The sequence below is a fragment of the Amphiura filiformis genome, chromosome 5 (assembly GCF_039555335.1).
Source record: "Amphiura filiformis chromosome 5, Afil_fr2py, whole genome shotgun sequence".
Taxonomy (NCBI): domain Eukaryota; kingdom Metazoa; phylum Echinodermata; class Ophiuroidea; order Amphilepidida; family Amphiuridae; genus Amphiura; species Amphiura filiformis.
Genome location: NC_092632.1, coordinates 36061756 through 36089304, shown reverse-complemented (window position 1 = coordinate 36089304; position 27549 = coordinate 36061756). Strand labels below are relative to the sequence as shown.

The 27549-nt window shown below is 34.8% G+C and overlaps 1 protein-coding gene across 3 annotated transcripts; it reads left to right on the top strand.

Moving 5' to 3' along the window:
* On the top strand, positions 1-26769 carry LOC140153051 (organic solute transporter subunit alpha-like). Of its 3 annotated transcripts, none has more exons than XM_072175653.1 (8): positions 1-356; positions 14183-14393; positions 17970-18127; positions 18669-18742; positions 21231-21392; positions 22786-22909; positions 25030-25282; positions 25751-26769. In XM_072175653.1, exons 2-8 carry the CDS (start codon positions 14321-14323, stop codon positions 26293-26295), a joined length of 1389 nt encoding a protein of 462 aa, XP_072031754.1. In that variant the 5' UTR covers positions 1-356; positions 14183-14320; the 3' UTR covers positions 26296-26769. The 3 variants fall into 3 exon arrangements, with proteins under 3 accessions (XP_072031754.1, XP_072031753.1, XP_072031755.1); XM_072175652.1 differs by lacking the exon at positions 1-356 and adding an exon at positions 12025-12209; XM_072175654.1 differs by lacking the exon at positions 1-356 and adding an exon at positions 12353-12374.
* Positions 26770-27549: the final 780 nt, after the last annotated feature.

The window sequence follows — 27549 nt, the reverse complement described above, 5'->3', positions numbered from 1 at the left end:
AACATGACCGTGGGCTAAGTTGGACGTGAAACTGAAAGACAGGTCCTCAATGAATAGCACAAAAATTCAGTTCAACTATCGCCAATAGAAATTCACGGACATCAATAGCAGGCTGTTAAGGAAAACATGATGATTTTATCTGCGACAGTTTCAGGTTAACAACGGCCATGAACGGACATTGATACAAATTACCAAGTATTTTGAACTACCGTTTTTCTGCTGATGAGAATGGTTCAATTGGAGCGATAAGACACTTATCTCAGATGCTTAGGTGGAATATTTGAAACACATTGTTTAAGTTTATGTAATAATTTAATTCGGAAGAAGTTGTATATACTGGATCACTCGACATTACGGTAAGTTGAGATCCATTCTTTAAAATACTGGCAGAGAGAAGATAGCTATAGATAGTGAAGGAGACTCACTATCTATGGGTAGAGAGACGAAATTCTATAGACACTATATTTTATGTACGTATTATGTAGTCGTCGATTACCAGATATTCCACCTTTTTACTATATATTTCACTATTTTGTCATTAAGAAGACTGTCACACTGTCATATTTCAAATCTAGTAATATTTAATAGCTTCCCATATTTACGAAATATCAATTTTTCCCTGATTGTATTTCAAGATTTGGTTTAGGCATACAATAATAATAATTTTGAGGGTTCAATACCTTAACTTATTATAACCCTACGTGTTCAGTTTTTACATTACAATCCAGGATCTGTGGTTTTTATCACTATTTAATCACGTTTATTTAAAATATATACTTTTGATGTTTACCTTATAAAATAGTAAATCCGTAGTAAAACATTCATATAGGTTAGAGTTCAAATACCATTTTGATTATGTCAATTAATATGGACAGACTAGGCATAGAGTCAATAAAGCAACACCTCGGAACTCGGAAGGACTAATTGAGTCATCTAAATGGCTAACACTATGGATTCTGACATTTAGCTTTTTGCAATGTATAATTGTTATGCCATTGCAGCAGAAATATAATAGCACATATTTTACACACGTATTAAATCTGAGGACAAAAGCGCGGGCAAAAGTGATCATTGTCGACTGAAAACATGACATTTTGTTGGCAATTTTGGAGACTTTGTGCTTCGCATTTTTCAAGTTGACTCAAGGTCAAAGGAAATATTTGCAATATGTGTTGCACATTTTAAAGCTACGCTAATCCTGGAAGATGCAACACTCTTAATAGCATCCGTTATCTTGTCCTAATTGTCATCTCGCATATCCTATCCGTTCAAATGGAAATACATTTACATTATCATTAAAACAATGAGTGGTGATTTGAATGTATCACATGTTGTCATTGTGTTCAAAAGACAAAGCACAACTTATATTAATTACTATATACTAACACAAGTCTGATGTGGAAAACACGCTGAGCACATTTAGACCAAACTATAAATTTGAATGGAAAGATATTATGAAAAACCTGTGTTGTAGTGCGATGTATCTGATGTTGTCCTTACATTAACAAGACTAATGTATAAATTTGAATGGAAGAAACTATGAAAAACCTGGTTGTTTCGTACATAAATGGTTGCACAAATGGTTATGCTATGAACAAGCCCATAGGAAATGATATTTGGCATTAACGGGGTAACCCATCTCAATACTGATTCATTCTCGAGGCATGAGTTGACGATTCAGTGATGAATTTAGTGGTAAACAAACACATAGAGGTCAGCGCATCACTATTATTTACTTCGCTTATCAAGCTGGGTCGTGTGCCGTTTAATTACTTAGAACTCCATATCGGACATTTAGAATAGATATGTTTGCTTTATAAGTTGATACAAAAACCAAGTGATTGATTATCTATCGTTTAGGAGATATAGAACCACATACAAAGGCTTTTAACAAATAATAACGAAAAACGAAAAAATATATGATACGGGATCATTTATCATTTTCACAAAGTGACCAACGAAAAATACTGACAATATTAGAACAAAAAGTTAATTTCCTGTACAAATAATGGCAAATGATGTGTGTTTTCTTTTGAATGCCTTGAAAACCAATAACAATCCCATATATCGAGGGTTGAGCACCAGAAAGCCGTAACTCACAATGAAAACCACTGTGAGTTCCAGCTTTCTGGTTCTCAACCCTCGATATCTCAGTCCAGGAGAATACCAAAATACCAAAAACTTTTTATTAAACATAATAATACCCTTCCAGAACGGGGATGGATAAATGGCGAGTTAAGTGACGGTAAGTTATGGGCGAGTTACTGTTAGACCATTGGGTGAGTTACTGTTAGACCATTGGGCGAGTTACTGTTAGACCATTAGGCGAGTTAATGTACTGTTAGACCATTGGGCGAGTTACTGTTAGACCATTGGGTGAGTTACTGTTAGACCAATGGGTGAGTTACTGTTAGACCAATGGGCGAGTTACTGTTAGACCATTGGGCGAGTTACTGTTAGGCCAATTGGAGAGTTACGGTTAGACCATTGGGTGGATAATTATATGCTAAGATGGTGGTGGTGTAGTGCAGGAAAGCAGTTATACTGTAGCTTGGGGTGGGTTAAGGTGTGGTGGGCAGGGTAGAGCATGGGAGTTGGTAATTTTGGTGTCATTCAGGGTCATCTGCGGTCAAATCACTATAGATTGGCGCAGGTTTATGAAATTTGGTGGGAACGAACACTGAAGCAAGACAAAAAATGTCAAGGTCATTTTAGGACCATCCAAGGTCAAATCGCCATAGATCGTTGTATGTTCATGACATTTGGTGGGAATGATTACAGAACGAAGACAAGAAATGGCATGGTCATTTTGGGGTCATTCTGACTATATGACTAAACTAAGCATCAGAACTCTATCAAAAAAACAAAAACAAAAGTTGTTTTGTGTGTGTGTGTGTGGGGGGGGGATTGCAGGGGGGTGAGATTCACTAAACCCAAATAGTTTCTTGTGTTTTCATGGCACAGATCATGGGAATCAATAACATCAATATGATCAAATTAACTTTTACTGTAATTAAAGCTCTTCCAGGTTAGTCTAAAGTTCACGTATGCTGTACACCATTGAGTATTACAATTATGCAAAAACTAGAAATTCAACTTCAAAAATTTTTCCCATTTGTAAATTTAAATTTTTAATTTAAATTACAAATTAAATTCGCCAAATGGTCTAACCATAACTCGCCAATTGGTCTAACAGTAACTCGCCCAATGGTCTAACAGTAACTCGCCCAATGGTCTAACAGTAACTCGCCCTTAACTTACCACCACATAACTCGCCAACTAACCATTCCCTTCCAGAACAATGGTTGCACTGAGTCTTAAAATATAATGATCTCCCTTTAGATGTGGTCAGTTTAGTAGGACCTGGAAATCCATAAGGTCAGCCATGCCAAATCATGTTCCCTATCTCCTTTGCTGGAGATATTAACTTTCTGTTTTGTTTAGTTTCAAATGGATAATAAATGGATAATGTCAATATATTCTAAACCTGTATCCAAATCCAGGAGGAAGACCAGCTCAGGTCACTTATATTATGTGAATTCATATTTATATTAGCCATTGTCTTTTTGATAAAATTGGCTATTTCTTGGTGTGTTGAGTTACCCATTTAGATCACCAGCTGTATAGCCACAGGTCAAGGGTCTTATTCCACATTTGGCGTTGTTCTGGGACTTTTGAATATTTGCAAATTCATAATTATATATCATATATTTTAATTCCTTATTCATTTTTTGTACGTGATTGTGTATAATACGACCAAAGCACCTATATGCATTTTCTTTCTGTGTCAAGTCTAATATGTGTCAAAATTAATGTAGAGCCAATGCATCCTGCATTTCATAGTATAATTCGTTTGAGTGAAGTGTCTCATCCAATTCCATACGTGAATCCCAAAGGTGTCCAAAGACAGACTTAATTTTGACATCGGATTTAGATTTTATTTACCTATCCTGATCAGCGACTGTTATTTTATTCACCCAATATGCAATTTAACATCAAGGAGGCATGCTTCAATTAAATTGGCTAATGCGTAAAAAGCACCATTTAGCTCAATCTTCTCGCGTAATGTCTATTCCATGGGATTTATAGCATTAAATAGAATTACCTTTTACGTACAGGGTGAATTAAATACATGGTAAAAGACTTTAATAAACCCTAGTATCAAAAGAAATGCGTGACGCACCATAGGTTTTACAGGACATTAAAATTTGCCTCAATTTTGAGGAGAGCACATTAAAATTTGCCTCAATTTTGTTCACTTTGTTACAAATTACGAGGTTTTGCTAACGCCTTGAACTCTCAGTAACGAGACCTACTTTACATAACATACTGTGTGCCTTGTATATTTTCTTAGCTTGAATGAACCACAAATTAAATGTTGTGACAAAAACAAACAAACCATGCAATACTGTTCACTAACATATTGCTGTGTTTGATCCAGTTTAACACACTTCAGAAACATGCGAAACAGGTATTGATTCATACTTGTAGATTTTACCGCCACTACCTCGGTCGGTCCAATTGCCATCACGATTACACCTGAATCGCTACTCGCTACATTTAAAGATGTTAGATGAGGCAAGATGTTATTCAGCCAATGGTAATTTTCACGTGATAAACTTCTTCAGCAATCAGCATATCATGATATAGTCAGTCAAATAACATAAAAAACGGATTGCACTGTATAAGGGATATATAACGGCAATCTCATCCCAAAATTCGTCAGGTAAAGGGGAACGTTTATTCGTGTTATCAATGGACAATATTTGTTGTTGGATAGAAGCCGCGTATGATTACAGAAACATTGTTCATATGCTTTGGCGTAAGACAATGCGAGACACAATTAATATATGTGAGGATAGGAAATGAAATGATACAAGCCCAAGAAAGTCATTTTCCCATAATATATTATCGGTATATTGATATCACAACATGAGACAAATTAGGTAAAAGATACGGCATCAAACCCATAGTCCCACACGTTTTCACTCATCGGTTGCAATAGCAGATCCCTCCTTCAAGATAAATATTTAGATATTTAATCTTGGCACTAGTTGATGCAATGGAGTGAAAATTGTAACAACTTTACCCTAGGTTGGATATGATTTATAATTATACAACAACTATCTGACATGTTATAGATATAATTCCTGTTTGAATTATTTTATCAATAATTATACCTAATATTTGATTTAATTTAAATATATTATTTTATCAATATGAAGTAGTCGAAGTGATGAAGTTGTGATAATATGGCCATCTATGTCCTATTGCTTTGTACAATGTAGTTGCAATTTATTTCATTCATTCTTGCTACGCATAACATTCAATACAATTTGAGATTCATTCAAGATACTTGATAAATGTTAAGTCTCATTGGCATCCAACAAGTGTCAGCTGTAGTGATACTCATCAGCAAGGAGTGTCAGCTGTAAACCAAATTCTTGTCTATTTGCCATTTGCTGTCAAAACAATGTCAGCAGCTAGCATTGGTTCGATGTTTCTCACTCAGGTAACATGATAGTCCGAGTATATAGCATTACCGATTCGATAGAGTTGCGAGGTATACGGTATTGAAAGTTATGGCAGTATATCTCGAACTAACTTGTAAAAGACTCTCAGGAAAAAGTACTTCAATTCAAGATTGCAAATCTTAGAGGAGCCTAGAGACAACAAAGTTTGCTTAGTACTAGTAGTTTTCACATACAGCCTGTATCAAAATGATTGGTAATGGTACCCATCAGTTTTCAGTGATTATGGACGTGACTGGCATATCAAAATGCAACAGATCCGCTTAATTGGTTGATAATGCCATAAACAGTCACATAACAATAAACATGATAAATTATGGCCATTTCAAGAAGACCCTATGTAGCATTTGGAAGAAGCAGGCTTTTCAATAACCATCAAAACTGATTGTACTCTTTGTTAGTTTCTCCTCTCTTCTTCTCACAATTTGAATACGTCAAATTTTAGAATCTTAAATATCTCAGGCAAAAAGTAATATTGTAAAAGTAAGTGTTGACTACGTTAGAGTGCTTACGCTTTAAGTTGGAAAATAAAGAAATAATAGCAGAAGACGTGAAAGATACCTTTGACAGAGTCCCATCCGATCTGAAGGTCACCAGGACACCTACCTTTTACCCAGTTTACACAATCATAAACTTGTATCAAACAGATAGAGAGATGATTTAGAACGTTATAAATGCCATCAAAGTACAACTAGTGTAAATATAACTACTGCTTAACAAATATGAAATGTGTTTACACGTATTAAAACAGGAATGTACTTCAATGATTGAGCATTCCACGATTATGCTTATTTCCCTATTCTTCAATGGTCATGATGGTTGAACTGTACTTGACAATATGTGACAAAAACATTGAATACTACAACTACTTTTCCTCTTTCTACAACGTTAACAGGACCTTATAATGTGTAATAGGTAAAGATGTTGATACTGCGAAGGACCGTTAATCCGAAGGGTTTTTATTCCGAAGGTCCGTTATTCCAAAGGATCAGGCATTACCCCAAATTTACTCCCAAATTTGGCGTAATGACTCTTCGGAATAACAAGCCTTAACGAGCCTTACGAAAAACAAACCATACCCGAAAATAATATCATTTGGTGTAGAGCAGCGTACTACGTTTAGCCATAAGAGGAATGTCTCACGTGCTATATACCCCAATGGTTAATTCACTGATCATGCAGATGGCTAATTCCATCTGTAGCAATGATGAGCTAGAGTATGGGGTTGTTGTTTTTTGAGGGTTTTAAGTCAAGATTTCCCTTCGGATCCAAAGCGACGTAACATCCGAAACATTCCTCAAATTGTCGTGAAAGTATCATGAGGCTATGCCTCATAGATTGGAATGGGTGACGAGTAGTTTCCTTGTGAGAGATGATCCGCTTCCATTTTCCCATTTCTATAGTATCACTTACGTAAGCAGTATCATTTAGTGCATCATTATTTGCACACTGACACATCAGCTCATAAAATACCTTATTAATTCGAAGTCCAATCTCTCATCTTGTCATTAAATAGCAATAAACGATTTTATAATGAAGTACTTGGACTAATCACCTAATGTTAAAAGGCAAGGACATTGCATGTATAAATGCCGTTCATTTGGCATCGCTTACCGCTTACCCTAGTGAACTTTGGAGCCGTTAACATAAATGAGGAAAGACAAAAAGATTTACTAATTCTGTGTCATGTGCTGCCAAAAGGATAGAACAAATCATTCCCATTATTTGTAAATTTGTCAGTCAATCATGTCAAAATGTTTTGTTCACTAACCATCTAACCGTGATACAATGTTGGAAATCATATTTCACGGGAGTTGTATGATTATGCGTTTATATAATATATAGTTATTAACATGATTAATCAATAGTTCAAGTTTTGATGAATTTTACTGGTAATAAAGAATACTTTAACTAAATTTGGTCATGTTGGTAACAGGCAAATAGTAGTGCTAACATCATAATAAGTCGTACAAATACTTTTACGAATGAGTTATTATGTAATAAAAATATATTTTGTTCCAACTATTGTTTGGAGCTAAAGAGGATGGGTTAATTAAATGACCTTGAACTCATTCCCTTAAATATTAATAGCAGTTCACTTGTCAATAGATGTTATTGTACTTATCAATCATTTACTTATGCCAACGTTTGTTCTGAAATACACGATCAGACTGATTGCGACCGTAATTTCGGACTCGATTTATAATAATTGGAACAACTCTCTTTTCAGATTCGACGTTTTTCTGCCAGCAATTCTAGATTTTCATTCACGAAGCGACCCTTAACATGTTACAAGTCTTACATTTTGTTTTTCATGATATTATGGTTTAGTTATTTACTATTATGTTAGCACTATTATTTGCTTGTTATCAAATGAAAAGATTCTTTTGGTTATACCAATAAAAGAAGAGCCTCCATGCACCTTTACACCAACCATTCATCGCTACACACGATCTCAGTTATATAGCTCTATAATATTTGTAGCTTCCGGCATACCGAGTAGGTATTGGATGGATATTACAGAATTTTAATATAACATCTCTTTTCGATGGTATGAAGTGCATCTCTGTCTTCAATTTAATTAATCAAACTGACATTGTTTATTGTCTTAGGACCATTTATAGCCAAAGTCGCTGATTCAAGGTACGTAAATATATCTGATCTTAAAGATGACCCGTGTACCTGAAGACCTTTTCTCAATATATGTTTGTATTACCGAGGAGACACACAAACATCACGTTTTCAATGCATATTCTTGTAAGCTGACTTTCACAAAGAATAAAGAACAATAAGCATAGGACAAATTTTATTTCCACTTTTTAATTAGTATAAATGTCCGTTAATTATCAACCATGACTGCGGTTTTCCTCTCTTACTTGAGTGTTGATATTCAATATCATACAGGTTTCTACACAACGCGTAACGGGCATTGTATTTTGGGGACATAAAATGCTTATTGTTCTTTTTTCTTTGTGAAAGTCAGCTTAAAATAATATTCATTATAAACGTGTTGTTTGTATGTCTCCTCGGTAATACAACCCTATTTTGAGAAAAGGTCTTCAGGTACACAGGTCATCTTTAAGATCAGATATATTTACGTACCTTGAATCAGCGACTTTGGCTATAAATGGTCCTAAGACAATAAACGATGTCAGTTTGATTAATTAAATTTAAGACAGAGATGCACTTCATACCATCGAAAAGAGATGTTATATTAAAATTCTGTAATATCCATCAAATACCTACTCGGTATGCCGGAAGCTACAAATATTATAGCACACTATAGATGAGATCGTGTGTAGCGATGAATGGCTGGTGTAAAGGTGCATGGAGGCTCTTCTTTTATTGATATAACCAAAAGAATCTTTTCATTTGATAACAAGCAAATAATAGTGCTAACATAACAGTAAATAACTAAACCATTATTCCACTAATCAGTATTCGATAATCCTATTCGCTATCTCTACCCTAAGCACTTCCCTATTTTTCTATTTAAATATTTAAATCAACGCAATTAAGAGAATTTCCAAAATGTTCAAGTTTTAAGGAAATTTGACCAACACATAGGCCTGCATTTTTTTAAATTTTGTTGAAGCAGTCAATATCCATGAGAGTGTTCAGCTCATGGATATTGAATGTCCAAACATTGCCAGTTGCTTCATCTTTCATTGATAACATGATTAATGTTTATCATGCATTCGAATAAATATCTCGTCATGCATTTTAAATCTTAGGTTGTCAGTATCCTTTGTTTTATTTAAAAAAAACCACCTGATTCATAGAGAGATTCAATTGGTAACATTATACATAATGTTTTATATGTACCATGTTTATCAAAACCTTTTTATGAATGGTAGTAAATGTTAAATTCATGACGATTAATAATACATCGTTATATAATCTGATATTTACCCATGTACATATTGGGAAAGGTTAAACTTATAAATAGCCCAATAGCAATCAACGTATGTATTCAACAAAGAAACCCTCTTTAAATGTTAATAGCGGTTTGAATGTCCCGTGTTAAAGGAGTATTTCGTGATCTTAGCAACCTCTTATGACATTTTTAGCAGATATCCACGAAAAGAGTTTATTCCCAAAATTTCAGTTGATTCCGAGTTGAGTTTGCGAGTTATGCATGATTATGTGTATTACACTTCTCCATCATGTCCTTAGACAATGTGTGGTAATTTCGTTCTGGTGTAATTCAAATTTCACGATATTTTTGCTAAACGAATTAATCTGCAAGAGATATTTGTATATAAACATTAGGGACCGTTCACAAACACTTGTAAGGGGGGCCTGATGCAAAAAAATTTTATCGCAAACATATTTCGCCCCCCCCCCTTTACAGACCTCGAAAATTTCAGGCCCCCCCCCCTTTTTGACATGAAAATTATCGGTCAACCCCATAGAAAAGCATATAAACTCAATTTTCCCAGAAAAATTTGTGGTCATTTTTTCAGGCCCCCCCTTAGGAGGGTCAAAATTTTCAGGCCCCCCCTTTTGCATCAGGCCCCCCCCTTACAAGTGTTTGTGAACGGTCCCTTATGTAGCCAAAGATTTCCAGTGGTATACACATCTCAACATTTTTTAAGACTAGTGGGGGATGATGCTGTGGATCACGAAATGCCCTTTTAATTTGGTTATAAGCTCTAGTTTAAGTCAATACGACACCCAGGTTGGAATGTGGTTTGGGGTTTCTATTCGAAAACATTCAATACACATTATTGTCCCACTTCCACTTTCATGGGATTATTGAAGGCAGAGTTCATGGTATACAAATGTAGACGGAAATTTGGTGTTAATCCATACCATTTTTACATCCGTAGGAAAATATTATGAAGTGATATAGTATTTACTACGAAACTTGTCAGGTGTTTCGAGTACATTAATCATGCATGTTAGCTCTGATTAAAACATTGTCTATTGTTGGCGGCTCATGAGAGGCTTTCTGTTGGCCTGTTTCAGCAACAAAATTAAGTCATAATTGTGAGGGTTTTTTCCTTTTTTTTTTTAAATTGAAATCCTACCTTTTCACGTCATTGGATTGTGCTATAACATTAAGCGAGGAATGAAATTACCATAATTACAGCTGTTCTGATTGTAACGAAATTCTTTGAGAAATGTAGATTAGAATTAGATTGTGTGATTCATTTCTCCGTTACATATTTTATGAAACGTTCTGTAGTTAACATAATGCCAACAATGTCATTGTGGTCGACTATTACCTTCAAACATTTCTGTTGTGTGGTAAAGGTTACTCTGTATTCTACTGGTATTTTAATGATTGTCATAAATGCTCTTACAGATAATTATTAAAAAACTGAACTAAACATTAGATCGTCTTGCTAGCAACAGTTCTCTTTTTCTAGTGGGAAAACTGCATGAGTGAATTGTGGGTTATATATATCATGTTATGTGTAATTAGAACAGAAACAAATCAAAGATGCAAAACTAGCATGTTTTGTGTTAACAATATTGTTTGAAATACTGCATATTCAAGCGTTTTACCGTAACGATTTTGTATTAAATAAAGCTTGATATACTCAAAAATGGACATGATGACCGCTTAGGCGACGAAAAAAAGACCGAGTGACCGACCCTACTTGAAAGGTCCGCCCGCCGGTAGAACAGGGTTTTTGTTTTCTATCTTGGGCTTTTACTTTTTTTAATTTAGTTGACTAAGCAATGAAAGTAAAAATTATTCAAAAACGAGTAATTATATTGCAAATCTGAAAAATGCGTTGGAAGCAGAATTTATTTCTGCACATTTTGACACCTCATTTGTAACAATTGACTAAATATTGACGTCACGGCGTACATTTAAATCAATATGTAACCCAAGATTTGAAAGTTGCAGTAAATTGTATTGATTTTGTATTCAGTGTAATGGAAGGAAATCTGTGTAATGATATCTGAGTGTTTTTGTATTGTAAAAATTTGTATGTAAGTGCAACTTTCAAATCTGGACCTCACTACATTAAATTGACCGGTGTTTTATTGTTTCCTGGGCTATCGTATCAAATGAAGTGTCAAAATGCGCAGACATAAATGCTGCTTCCAACGCATTTTACAGATTTGTAATACAATAGCCCCTGTTTTAATTATGGCCATTTTTTTAAGGGGGGTTAGTTACTTTTTTGAGATGTTTATATCATTTAGTAATTATCATTTTTCCGCAACATTTTTATATTTTTTAAATTTTTGCGAATTCTAAGATAGAAGATACCACAAGCAATATTTGTAATCGCCAGGTGAAGGAAGAGTATAATCTCATCAACTTCTCATTTAATGACACTTTTATCGAATTTATGGCCCCTAACTTATCATCGATTCGCTCCACAAGTTGGTTTCCGATCGAGATTTTGGTGGTAAATATAAACTGTGTACAGTCACTTACAATGCATGAACTCTCACCCAATTCCAACCTATTGTGCGCCAGCATTCTGAAACTAGCCCATTGTTTGCCTAGCGAATAATTTGCTAAGTGTGTGACCAGAGAGTTCTGTTGTATACAGATAGATCACATTTATAACACACTGCATATCATGTGTCAAGTCATTCACATTACTGGACATTACTTGGACTACACGTTAATGTGATTTCTCTGGATATTTACGTTATTAACTTGACTATATTTTAATGATAATGTTATTACGGAGAATACATGACAAGGTAGGAATAATTAATAGTACTATCATCAGCAGTCAAATATATTATTTTATGCTTCATGTCTTTGCGAGAAGTTCTTTGTATATTACCATATGCGTTTGCAACTCGGGTTTGAAAGCAGTGTTTACAAACTGGAGAAAGGAAAGGATATAACACGTGCGTATCGGGGTGCGTATGCATGTCATATAAGATGTGTGTTGGTGTGATGGGGTGGGGTGGGGGTATGTAGGGGTGGGGGTATGTAGGGGTGGGGGTGGGGATGTGCGTGTATGTCTTGCATATGGTATATATACAGGGGTTCCGGGACATGGGTGTGTGGGTATGATGTGTTTACGCAAGTCATTGAACTTGTCAAATGTCGTGTGTAAAATATTTTGCCGCCAACTATGTTCTTTGTTTTCGACAGCATTTTTCTTCAATTGTTATTCTAAAATGAATGTGCTTATGTGTTGATACCTTCAATTTTATTTACATTCATATTTTAGAGCAACTTTTTATTCGTAAGTTTGTGCACAAAATCGTCACTTATCTTATGAAAAGCCATACGTTCACATACGTTCAAATGTATGCTACTTGCCTAATGCTTTTTAATTTAAATTTTATGTGCTTGCATACTGAATGATACGGTATTAAACAAGCTAACGTTGTTTAGTTTGTAACAAACTAAACACTCGAACTAAACACACTATATTTTCACAATTTCAATATTTGTATTTGCTGTTGCCTTTTAAAACAAAGAATGCTATCTATCTGTTGTTGATTGGTCTTCAATCTACAGCCATCTGTGTATTAAGAATATATTATAATTGTGTTTCAGAAACTGCATAAATAACTTCATTTTTATTGAGTTGTATCTAGACAATATATATTTGAATATAGATGAATTCGGCCATAATATATCGATACATTGTTATGTATTGGAATATGTACATGTATTCTTATTTACTCAGTCACCTGCATGTGGGCTTGATCTGCATTGGAATATATGACCAAACAATTAATAGAATTCATACATATTTAAACAAGTACTAGTGAAAGTATAATGTCCAAGTTGGATGTAGATACTAATTTACAAATTGCCAAGGTTTATCGACAGTATGATGTGACCTTTATACAGACTTCGGACTCAGGATAAAGGCCAAATCATCCATCCGTGATGCGATTTTTTATGCACAAAATGTTATGTCACTGATGTTTAGTTCGTGCAAAATGAGCCGTAACCAGCTGTGACAACAAGGATTTACAACAAATATATAAAGATATATATAAAAAGAAATAAAGCATATCAAATCTTCGAGAGAAGATGCTATGCTCCACTAATAAATGTGACGTGTCATGTCAAAAGGAGACACTTTTGGGCAGGATCGTAAATATGGAGAAATAGCCAAAAATCTGCCCGGTGTGATTTTTTTCACAATTTGGGTTTGTTGTGAATTTATGATGTTATTAATGTTTAAAATATTGTCTGATAGATTCAGACCGGAATATAACTGGCATCTTGTATTTTTTGAGACATTTTTCAAGGTAATTCTTACTCTCAACATTGTCAATAATATTTTTAAAGGCCGATATCTTGCTCCACAACGCCGTCTTCCCCGATGAAATCAGACATTCCTAAGCGAAGATATTGAGTTCGTAAGTTATAGTAATATAAAATTTGAGATATCGGCCTTTAAAAATATTATTCACAATTTAAGATATGTAAAAACCTCAAAATTGATAACCTGCCCAAAAGTGTCTCCTTTTGACATGACACGTCACAAATCATGAAATAATATTTAAAAAGCATCAACACACGGAAGTACAATTTGTTGTACACTAGATAATGGCGAACCTGCAACAATTTCAATCCATATGTTATATAGAGAGAGACGCAGTTTTTGAAAATGAGTTCCAGTGTTTTAAATATTATGTAAAAATATTGCTTTTGATCTTACGAACAATATTGTTTTCTTTTGTTTATTTGCTACATGCAGGTACAATGAAATGTTTCGTCTTCGTGTTAAGGAGGTGACTTACAAAACAAAGATATAACTATCGAGTGATATAAAAGCACGGTACTACACCAGGATTTATTTATATATTTTATGTTAAAAACTTGTTAGTGAAGGAAAATGGCGACAAGAAATATTTGTGGAAATAACACATTTGTGTTAAGGAATCCAACTTCGGAACAATTATTTGCTGGTAAGTGGAGATGTGTATAGCGCTGTATCGCATAAAACTATTGGCTTTTATCATGTTTATCCGGATTCAACATAGCCATTAACACATGATGTATGTTTACAAATTTAAAAACGCAGAAATCGTAAAAAATAATCCCCAAGTAATGGGATTAGATGGATATAAGCCCAGGATATAAGTCATGATATGAATCCACGGGTTTATTATGTGATGTCTAAGTGTCTATACAGGGTGTATCAAAATGAAGTAAACATTTTGAAAAATGTCACTAGATTAAAAAGCAAATGGTATAAGGTATTTGTTCAAAATGCTATAGCTCATCAAGGTCTGCAGGGGGACTTGTGGAAAAATTTGACTTCAGATGGTCCCAAAAGAGGTATAATATCAGAAGATCTTGGGTGCCATTCCACTTGTGCTTCAAAGCAACCACACGATTGCCAAACAATTCTGCAAGGCGTTCTGTTAATTACTGTAAAGAAATTGGTCCAACATGTGATTTCCATGCTATTTTAACTAATTTTAATCAACTAATTAAGCAACTACATTTTCACCCTTCTCACAAAAATAGCCACTGAATGAAACCCATTTTGAACAAATACTATATACTTTTTAGTGGTCTTTTTCAAACTGTTTACTTTTATTTGATACACCCTGTATATCATATCAACTATAACTATACTGAATTAATGACCTACGACACGGATTATCTTGTAAAGTTATATCACAAAATTCATCACAAAAGTCATCATCGGTACCATCTCTTAAAAGTCAAAAAGTCGACTGGTTTAAGAAAGGCATAGGTATAAGACCATAGAAATGATCGGATATTGACCATCTCTGTATTTACATGTTTACGCAACTCATCGATCATGTCGATATTTGTCATTTATAGTCAAAGAATGTAAAAAAGATCCTGGGCATTCAATTTACTGTGAACATTGCTGCATGGTGCTAACATTTCATAATTGATAAAAGTGAAATGTGTTCAATAATTTTTCGTTCGCTTTTTTGTGTCTGCAATCATTGGTAGATCTATTTATATACATGTATGAAAGTGTTTTCACCTTGATCTGCATGTTGATGGTTGATTAATTCTGCTAGACAAATTCAATACCGAGTTATTATTGTTTACCTACCTGGTTTTGCATGCGTGGTATTTTAGGACAACACAAAATGTCAATTTTTGGAATCGCAATTTGGCACCGAATTAACCACTCTGATACGTATGTTTCAGTACTATAATTGTTTCCCTTGTCAGGGGGGGGCATGTCCGCAGAACATGAGACTAAATACATTATATTACGTTTCCATTGTCTTGTCTTGTCTTGTCTTGTCTTGTCTTGTCTTGTCTTGTCTATGATACTGTTGTGTGTACTGGAAAACAATAAATTATTATACCAGTATTCAGTACGAAAGATATTGTTACAGAGAAAAAGTCAAAAGTATCTGATCCCCAAAGTGGCAAAGTGCACCATGTTTCACTCCAAATAATCTGGTTTCACTCGTAGAACATAAAGAAAGGGGACTTGCTCTGATAGTATATTTTATTTCTGGAGTCCTCGACATTGGTTGTTAGAGCCCGAGTAAAGAATACAGTGTCTAGTATACACTGAACATTATATGGTTCTTACCTAAAACAATAATGAATTATTCTATAACTTATTGTAGTATCCAGTGTTGTGCGCCCTTAAGTATAACGCCCTTTATTCAACTGATTTTATAGTATAGTATAGTATAGACTGGGAAAGTGACAAAATGACATGTAATTGTAAAGTTAATCAGATAACCTTTGGGATCAAAATAATCATGACAATATGCATGGGCACGCATTCCATGCAAACCTTTGAAAAGCGCAAGTCAAAACCCTTGCGGCAATCAACTTCGTCTCAAACATGGCTAGTACTATACAATTTTGTCACCTAATGCCAAACTTGAACCCGGGACTTGAACTCCTAGCATGTTCATGTGTACATGTTAGCTAAGTGATACAGGCTGATCCGATAAAAACTTTACGTCACATTTTTGTTGGGAAAGTTGACCGAATTTTTTTTTATCAATTTGTAATTTAAAAAATGTAACGTTTTTTACGCACTCAAATGTTGGTTTAATTTGGATTTTTAGTCAAAATTAATAATGATATACAGCAAACTAATAGTTTTACCCCGGAGCGGTGCCTAAAATCCCATAATATTATCGAATTTTATAATAGTGTTTCCTATGCTTTGCATAATAAAATTGGCATAAATCACAAATATCAAGACGACACTGCACTATAATACTTGCCAATATATTTTCGTCCTAAATATTTGCTTTTGTTTAAGGATTATTTTTAAATTAAACCGATTTTCCTGTCTGTTGAATCTTTTAAAAACAGAGTATACAGATTCTTTATATTTTTCTCTAAGATAAAATAAATCTTATTTGAAGAAGGGACTAGACCTTAAGCGTTTTAGGAAAAATTATATTTCTGCGATATGACGTGTATAATTTAAGATTTCCTAATCGATTGAGTCAGTCAACTTTGCCAAGAGCGAAAGTCAATTAATTATTAGCTCATTTATTCATCGTCAGTGTTTTCATATAAAATTACTATGTAAACTTTACCGATATGTTTAACTATATCAAGCTACTGATTTGATATGCCGTGGAATTATGAAACACATTTATCACAAGCAAAATGCCCCCTTAAGGGGGTACTACACCCCTCGATAAATTTGTGTCTATTTTTTTGCAAATTAAAAAAAAACTAATAACACAGTGGTAACAAAAGTTATACATATTATAGGGGCAAGAATCCAATTACTACACTGGAATTTCAGTGACCCAAGACAAGCGGTTCGTTATTTATGATAAGAAATAAGGTACCGCTAGGATGTACCTCATTTCCTATCATTATACTGAACCGCTTGTCTTGATTCACTGAAATTTCAGTGTAGTAATTGGATTCCTTGCCCCAATAATATACATAACTTTTGTTACCAGTGTGTTATTATTTTTTGAGAAAAATGCAAAAGTAGTCACAAATTTACCACAGGGGTGTAGTACCCACTTAAAAATACTAAAAATGCTATAGGAAAAACTTTACTATAAAACATTTACATGTCGAAGTGATAATTTTGTAATCGGATTATTGTAAATAATACGATTCACGTGATAATTTTACAATTATTATTATTATGAAGAGAACTGCAGAGAACGGGAGGGGGGGGGTGAGCCGTCATGATCAAGTAGTTCCCTCGTTTAACCCAAACATCTACCATGACGACTTATGACTGACTTCATTTTTGAGATCTCAGCAATTGAGAAATTAGACGTAAATCGGCATTAGCCTTTTCGAAGTTGGCGTACACAAAAGGAGGACAGTCTTCAAGTTGGGTAAAACCCGGCAAATTCAAAAGACTTTACCCACTTCGTGCAGCGCCACCCTATTTGTGTCCGCCATATTTCGAAAAGGCTAATTAGAAAGTTAAATAAATTGTTGTTGAAGCAACTGAGATTGACAGATTTTAACTACATATAATACAAACTTGCGTCTTAAATTTAAAACATCATTAATCATGTTTTTTCTTGTTTCTGCAGTTATAGTTGAGAGTCCTGCGTCCATGACTATAATGATAATGGCTATTCTATTAACATCACTCACTGTGCTAGTTTTCATCGAAGGAGAATTTTATATTTGTAAAAGAATACCAAGCAGAAGAAAAGTGCATTTATCATTTATAATGGGCATTTATCCAGTGAGTATGGTTTGGCATTATTACCATTAGAATATGTATAGCTTGGTTAATTTTAACAGGCAGAAAATGTCATACAGATATAAGCCTATCTGTTATCTGTAATTTTAGGCAGTAAAATGAATCTGGAAATTAAAAGATCTGATAGCAAAGTTTGCACAGTATTTTTTGTGGGACATGAGAGCACACCAAACACATCAATTTGCATTCTGAGTACGAGGAATGTCCTTCTGACATAAAATAATTTAGATTTTTTGAAATTTGCGATATAATACAAATTTAATGGCAAATTATTCAGAATTGGTATTTTTGATATTTAAAAGTCCTCGAAGTAAACTTTATAAATATAATGATATGTATGTAAGTGCATGTAGCTGGGAGGAAAAGCCATCCATCGTTTAAAAAATTTGACCTTTTGTATTGATGATATTTTTTTTTCACAAAAAGACCTTGCAATTTTAGGTATTTTTTTGGAAAAAAGTTTGAATTGTGCATTATATTATAACTGACAATATTACATAATGTTATTTCCTCCTTTATTAAGGTGTTTTCTGTCACATCACTATTGTCTCTCCTTGTTCCACGAGCAGCTATTATCACCAAGTTTACGGCGCAAATGTAAGTATTTTACTTGATTTTTGTACACAATAGACTACTTTCTTATCAGCTTAGTCTTAAATTTTTGAAAAAATATGTTTTCTTTTCCTTGTTTGCTGATATTAATGATATATTGTCACAGTCATTTTGTTGTTGTTGTAATTATGAGAACAAAGTACAAAATGTGGTTCAAGCGCAGCATGCATCAGTCATGTAATCACCCTAATTATTTCGGATTATTCCCTTTAATTTGTATCATTGTCATTTTTCTTGTGCAAAGATTGGTGAATAAATATGTTTAAATGCATGCTTGAACCATATTTTGTACTTTGTTCTCAAAATTACAAAAAAATAACAAGCAAACCAAAGCTAACACAAGGACAAACAACAGCACGAGAAATCACATGATAACACACTCAAAGAAATAACAACAACTTTGATAGCAATGTTGGTTTTCCACAACCAGGAATTCCGTCGCTCTCAAATTACACCTTTGCTAGACGTCAAACCATAGGTCAAACCGTCAACCTCGCAACCGCTCAGCACTACCACAATTAAAGTGCATAATATATATATAGGTATACATTTTACTACACTCTGGACCAGAGCGTAATATGGGGAAATATACGGTATAAATGTGACATGTCATGTCAAAAGGAGACACGTTTGGGCAGGATCGTAAATGGAGAAATAGCCAAAAATCTGCCCGGTGGGGATTTTTTCACAATTTGGGTTTGTTGCAAGATTGTGATGTTATTAATGTTTAAAATATTGTCTGATAGATTCAGACCGGAATATAACTGGCATCTTGTATATTTTGAGACATTTTCAAGGTAATTCCTACTCTCAAATATTTTTAAAGGCCGATATCTCAATTTCCAATTTTATAATACCATATCTTACGAACTCAATATCTTCGTTTAGGAATGTCCGATTTCATTGGGAAAACGGCGTTGTGGAGCAAAATATCTCTTTATTTAAGATATATAAAAACCACAAAATTGATAACCTGCCCAAAAGTGTCTCCTTTGGACATGACACGTCACAAATATGCACACTGTTACGCAAATATGTTCGCATTTTGAATCATATATACCCAATGTTGATATGTTGTCGTCCTATTTATGTAAAATGCACTCCGTGATGAAATGACTCTCTCTTTCTCAATTCCGGGCTCAATACACATGCTTTATTTAATATTAACGTTCACATATCATTATGCGAACCAAATAATAAACTAAAGAGCAGTCCTAGAGCATATAGTCGAGAGGAAATTTGAAAAGCTTCCTAATTTCAAGAGAAGTTTCAATGTTATGTTGTAATTATATTTTGATTAAATCTGGCTCCATCGTTGTCGTTAACATTTTCAGGGGAAATTCATGTCAAGGTTTGACACAACATGACCTGCGCCTGGTTAGCAAATACTGCTATAAAAAGGAAGCTTTTTAATTAAATGCAAATTGAATTGAAGTTCCATGTTTTCTGCACTTTATTATTATGTTTTGTAACACAAATTACGAGATAATAAAATAAGTACAATCATTTCCCATATAATGTCGCTATGACGTCATAATTTGCGCAAAATTGGGAAATTCTGGCTATGTACGAAAGTGCAAGCAAAATATTGATTTTCGGCAAAAATTCTACGAGCACCGGATGTTCTCCAAAATATGAAAGGAATGCCTTTTTCAACCTAAAGTTAAAAACCCGGCGGTAAAAGTCATTATCTCTTGGAATAATTTCACAAGAGCAAAATGAAAATCATGTATTTTACTGTAGAAACCAAAGGTGGGCCTTACCAATCCACTCTATGGTCATTTTGATGATCGGTCCTACCCCGGGTAAGGTGCTGGGGTAAAAACATTTATCATTGAAATTAGCGCAAATGGTGTATCTACGATTAGTTTATGTCGTTTGGGCGTAAACACACGCGTCTTAGTATGCCGTAATGCAGGGTGAAAACATTGGTACATCCTTCTCACCCTTGTTTGCATCTTTGTAAGGGGTAGACACTTGTATAATGACATTAAAACATCAGAAAAATGAATAACACATATCAAGGAAATTTTCTTAAACATTTTTATCATGAAATGAAAGGAATAATTCATATTATTGGGCGAAACTAAACTTAAAATCTATATAAATAGCGCCCTCAATTTCCACACAAATATACAATTTATAGAATAAAAAGGACCACAAAAAGGCAGAAAAAGATTTTATAAAGAAAGGAAAATCTATATTACAAATAGCTTAAAAATATATGTGTATATTAGTATGATAGCTGTTGGGATTGTCCTGGTCTAGAATTTAAAATTGTATGTTTTGTTTGAAAAATAATAATAATAATAATAAATGGCCACTTCAAACAACCGTGCCTGGTTTTCGTAGTCAAATTTGGACATGTCTAATCTTGTGTAATCAGTGAAATTATAAAATCATCATTTTACCGTCGTTTTTCATGTGTAAATATTGAATTCTTTTTCGTTATTATTTTGTCGTTATTTTTCAGATATATGTCAGTGGCGTTGATTCAATTCGTTATGTTAATCAATAGTTACTATGGCGGCCGTGATAAGATGCTAAAAATTCTAGAAGGTATCGAAATTCCAATAGCTAGTCCACCATGCTTATGTTGCTGCAAATGCTGTATACCTAAAACTACTGTTAATGAGTAAGTAAATAAAGAATTCAGACATAGCTTGGGTTATGGTCCATGGGGGCCAAAGGGGCTAATTTTTTGGAAATTCGAGTTACTGTAATTATTACATTATACATACAATAGGCTATCATTTACTGAAGACACCAAAGGTCTAGCATACCTGGATCTAAAGTTATGAAGTTTTTTTATGCCTATTTTCTTATGTCTTTTATTGTTTTTTACTCCATATTTTTACCTTTATCTCGGTTTCAAATTTGCCGCCTTTGGCCCCCATGGACCAGACCGTGTCACCAACAGTGGGCAATTGAGGAATATAAATATTTCGGATGGAAATTTCATATTTCTCTGAGCTCCTCGTATTCGCTCAAACATTGTGTGCTCCCCAGTCATCCTAATGTTGTATTTAAAATGCTGTGTTCTTCCCAGTAAAACATTTCACCACTCTATTTTTGTGGCCTGTGGCAAAGTCTAAAAGTGAAGGATCATGTGGGCATGTTATTCTTTTATGCTCGGGACAATGTTCCACCTTCTTTTTTAAAAATCGTGTTCCTATTTTATGTGTTTCCTGGCATAGGTAACTCCTGTGGAAGATTTAGGAAAAGTCCTCCACATAGGGAGTATATACTCTCCTGTATATGACTTAAAAATATCTGCCACAACTGGAGATGAGTATTTCAAAAGAAAGTTACCAATTATCTATCATTATTAGAAACCCATACTTCATCTGCATGCGAAATACTTTAGCTAAATCTTCAACAGGGGTAGTGTGGATTTTGAATGGAATGTCCCAATTTGGTGGTTTGAAACGTTATCAGATTCAGACATCATGATGCTGATGTCCTATATAATTCATGAAAACGAAAAGCTACAATCCTGGAAATAAGTGTTGTGACACTTTATAACCATGCACTGAAATCGATACCCCTAGTTCGCGTCCAATGTTGATCGGGGTCTTAACATCAGGCTCCGTTTTGGAGTCTGCAACATTGTCTGGTGATGGAGGGAAGGGATAGAACTTACAGGAGCGTTGAAGCTACTACACATAGAAAATTGTTTGATAAACGTCCGTCAAAATTTACGTGACTGTGGATGAAGAGGAAGATGAAAATCAACCAAGTGTCCCAACACATTTTTTCCAGGATTGTAACTTTGGTGCAGGGCAATCTCGGTGGGAAATACATTGGAATGGTGACTTTTGCAATGTCGGGCACTTTGACCGAGCCCGAAGTACCCTCTTATCTTTTTCTTCCTTCTCCCCGTTTTCTTGTCTTACGTAATCTTTATATTCTTGTTCCTATTCCCATTCACCTCTCTCTTACTAAACAGGTTTTCATAAACAGCTAGCACGCAAAGCTCTACATTAACTAATGTGTATCCTTACTCTATAACCATTATCTTCATACAGAAAGAACATTACCAAATTTGTTCGTCGCACACGCACTGCTGTACTTCAAGTAGCCATTGTCAAACCGTTCCTGTGGTTTATTGCAACCGTATTATGGACAAATGGGACATATAGACCAGGAGATGTAAGTAACCAACAATCGTTCGAAATGTCATTATTATGTCAGAGAACAAAATGTCCATTTCGGGTTGTATCAATCAAGCCACCCCGCCGTTTGATTTCGTTTATGTATTTGATTGTCCTTTCAATGTATCATGGCGATATGCCACTCTTCGTTGTTCTTTGTCAGCTCTTTTTTTCAGTTTTTTGTTTATGACCTTCGTCTGTTGGATGTCCCATAAGTCTCCTATATATGTTTAGATCTGGGCTCATTGAAGGCAAATGCATGGCTGCTGTGTGTGGTGTGCCGATTTCGTCCATCAATTCTTCCTTTTCTCATTCAAATGTTGGGCAAATGCCAATAAATCAGGCTTCTTCAACTCATCAAACTTCTCCCAATTTATAGTTTCAATAAACTCTTCTGCTTTGAACTCTGTCATACTGTACTTTCACTTTCAAGACTCAGTAAATGAATGTTAACTTTTTTTTACAGTGTATTTTCCCGGACGCGAGCCCCCAATTTTTGTTACGAGTCGTACTTGACTCAAGGCCAAAATCACCTTTTACCCGAACTCACACTAATGCACAACACAAATACACTGTTTGATTAAGCTAACATAATCTAAGTCTTTAATTGAAAACTAAGTATGCTTGGTACATTATAACAACAATTACAATAAAATCACTCAATCAGTTTTATACTATAGGTACTTAACCAGCGGTCTTCTTGTTGGTGATTCTAGAGTTCTTGCAAAGTTCTGGACGACTGATGTAATATCCTTATTCACTTGTCCTGCGAAAATCAGCGATGTCCATAGTACACTTGCATTTATAAATCCTTGCGTATAAAATCCTCATACGAAAATGATGATGCTTCCTCCAATCTCCTTTGCGCTGCTATCTCCACGAATGTATCTCCTTGCGCTGCTTTCTCCAAAAATGGTGTTTCTTTCACCAATCACTCTTTCCAGGGAACAGGTTTCTTTAACACAGCTCCGCTGTTTTTGACAGATGCGTGGCCTTCACAAACCCAGCAAACGCCAGCAATTTGACAGAAGAACTTTTAATCCTTTGATGAGGAAGAGCACTTTTGTGTGCTCGCTGTCTTCTTCGTTGCTGTATTAAAATTAGCTCATTTATTGGCTATATAAACTGGTTAAATGTACTTCTTTTTTTTGAAGCACGAAGACCATCACACACATGTGGAGTTTTCAATCTCACATGACATTCTGTCCAGTCCCAACAAAAGCCTTCAGCTTTTTATATCAGTACTCATGCAAAAAACCCATCATCTATTAATAAACCATTACTTCAATCACATTTTCACAACATTGCTGCAATCTTGGGATTTCCCAAGATTAATTATACACATTCACATTACATCACTTCCTGGGGGGTTTTCCTAATGGTGCAATAATGAACTAGGGCTTTCCAAGTTCCAAACATAGCTCTGACTTTGTTTACAATAATTTGGGGGAATTCCAAAATACAAGGGGGTTTCCCATCTCATGAAATACTTTCAGCTTGTAAACAAAGTTAAATAATTAAATTAAATCAAATTACTCAGGGCACATCACAGCATGTAATTATGCTTGTCAAAGTCAGGTTTACTCTTTAAATATATATTAAAAAGTATCTTTGTACTTGGAAAAAGGCTACAATTTTTAAATTATAATAATTGGTGCATCTATATTTCCAATAGATCAATAATCTTAGTCTTCTGTACATTTTGACACTCTGTGGATCTGTTGCGATCAACAGCGTACTAGCACCGAGGCCAAAATATGACAATAAGTCGCATTATATTAGAGCTGCACGGTCTCTTACTTTCATGACCGAAGGTCATCCTGGATTCATTTGTGAAAGTGCAGTTTTACAAACAAAGATGTTCGACTTTGAGAGCATAATGCGTTTCCTTTCTGCAACCAACTTCCATTCGATGGTACATATAAACTAGAGTCGTTGTGGATTTTTTAAACAAAAGTTACATGTTTCAAGATATAAAACTTTCCTCAATTATTTTTCAAAACATCATAACTTTCGCTTTTCTTTTCTGACGTGAGGGATGATACTCTATCGTTATCACGGGTGTCCGTTATGCCATTTTAATGTTGACCTTTCTTGACCACTCTTGTATATCCACAGTTTACAGTGTCTAGTGCTTACCTCTGGCTTACAGTATTTGCAACCATATCAACTATAACAGCTCTTCAAGGTTTAATCATCCTATACAAGACTTCAAGAGATCCTCTCAAAGACTTCAAGCTACGACCAAAGTTCTTCACTGTCCAGATGGCACTCGTTATTACCAACGTACAGACATTGATAATCACTTTTCTGGCAGCAGGTGGTGTGATTGGTTGCAAAGGGCCGCTTACTCCTGGATTGCGAGCAATGTGTAAGTGTTACCTCACAAGGCCATCTGTCCACTACTTATTACTAGATAGAACATACTTGCATGGAGACTCTGCAATGATTATAACTGTCCAGTGTAAAATGGGATATGGCTTTGCTGGCTGAATGACAGGAATGTGGAGGGGAAGTTACTTTTTGCAAGTCAAAAATAAGCGGATAAAAGAGGGCAAGTAATCTTGGCACTCATTGTGGGGGTTCCTTTGGTCAGTGTAAAGGGGATGATGGTTTTCACATTGAGAGGCAAACTAATGAACACTTCTATATGTGCCTTCGACATGAAAAATGTAAATTAACAAAGAGCTTGTCAGAATCTAGTGTTTTTGACAAAATATAATAATGCTTCTTGACCGGGTACTTTACTTTCCATGATCATGATAGTACTTTTTATCATTGTCAGTCAAACAATCAAACCAACCAGACACTCTTGTATGTTGCTTTCTTCTTTCTGCAGATATCGACAGCATAGTGACCATTGTGGAGATGTTTTTCTTCATGATTCTGGCCATGATTTGGTACCGGCGTTTAGAAGGCAATGTACACAAAGACGAACTGTACGACATAATGTCAAAGCGTTACGCCAGACTACAAAATGTCTATGGTAAAGATCATCCCTCTGCAACTCCACTAACTTTACAAGATCAACTGGACCGTGAAAGTCTGGCTGGTTCCCATCAATCGTCACAAGAACCTCTCGAAACACCCATAGCTAATGGAGTGATTCCACACGATGGCGGACAAACTATGGACAGGAATAGTAACTCTTCCAAAAATGAGCTGATACCCAACGGGAACTGTTTAAATGAAATTGCCACAGAAGAAATGGATACATTTGATGAGTATGCCGGACCGGTCCAGGCTTTGTGGTTGCACCGAGGTGCAGATGACAATGGGTTTATACCGACAACTACATCAAGACCAAAGAGATGGTCGGATAATGAGTTTAGAATAAATTGGACTGTGGTAGACGAAGTAACAGATAGAGAAACGGATGTTTGAGTCGCGATGGGAGGTTGTAATTTTGATCAACTCCCTAATTTTTATACGTGTAATTTATACCAAAGTTAAATTTATTATTAATTATTATTATTGATATAATTTATATTATAAAACATATATTACCTTAAATACCGTAAAGGTTCGCCTAATGGCACCATGGGCTCCTTTGACATAACTGCAATTTTAGGCACAAACTAAAAGTGCCCTCCCATAAAAATTCCACCAGCAAATAAGGGCACGTACCCTTAATTCTTGTTAGGATTTTCAGAGGACAGAACTCTCTATTCGTACATGAAAGTTACCACAAGGCGAAGGAGCCCAGATGCGCCAATAGGCGAACCTTTACGGTATATGATTATTGAGTGATTGTAATAACTGCAGAAACCCGATGATACAAATTGTGCCAAAATCGCAACAATAACGTTTCAATCAAAAGTCATATTAAAAGTTTGCTTTGCATTCAAAAGTATCATACTTTTTATTTGTGTTGATTGTATAACAATTACTTCTTAAATTTCACAAAGCGCAAAGTGCGAACGTATGAGCTCCGAATGAGCGAAGTCACCTAAAATTCTTAGCTTTTAATATTTTGGGGGATGAAAAATCAAGCCCAATCGTTTTATAATATAACTCTCTTAAAACCAAAGATTGAAAATCAATCTTAAAGATTGTGTTGAGGGAAAAGTCTAAAATTAGATTGAAAATGCAATGGAATTTAGTTTGAATTTTCAATCTTTAAGACTGATTTCTCAATCTTAATTTGGACTTTTCCTTCACCCCAATCTTTCCATTTAAGAGAGTATAATATTGCACAGTGTGCAGCGTAGTCTCTCTGAATTCTTTGACAGATTCTCACTAAACAAACGAACTTAGCAAATATCATTAGATATCAAAAGGATGTCACAAACTGGGGAGATTTCACTTCAACATTTCCATGTACTTTATAATAGGCATATCACCTCAAAAATAATCGCAGCAGAAACACGTTATTTAATGTTCCTACATTATTGAGCTTTATTAAAGCATCAAAATCAAAAACAGAATTGAAATCGGTCAATGCATTGTGATGTAGTGTCAATTTAAAGATGCTCGTAGATGGAATGAAATCCTGCCACAAATGGCTGTAATGACAAAATTGGCAAATTTCGAGATTTTGAAGGTATATTTGGACGCTTGCTTGAAATAGCAGCGTTAATTTAAATATCACATGTTAAATGCCTATCTTTCCTGACTTCGTTACAGAAAACAAAATTA

Bases quoted from the DNA above. Each gene is read 5' to 3' on its own strand.
- LOC140153051 (XM_072175653.1), top strand. From the start codon at position 14,321: ATGGCGACAAGAAATATTTGTGGAAATAACACATTTGTGTTAAGGAAT. The intron at 14,394-17,969 runs GTAAGTGGAGAT...TTGTTTCTGCAG, and splicing joins TTCGGAACAATTATTTGCTG to TTATAGTTGAGAGTCCTGCG. The intron at 22,910-25,029 runs GTAAGTAACCAA...GTATATCCACAG, and splicing joins GGACATATAGACCAGGAGAT to TTTACAGTGTCTAGTGCTTA.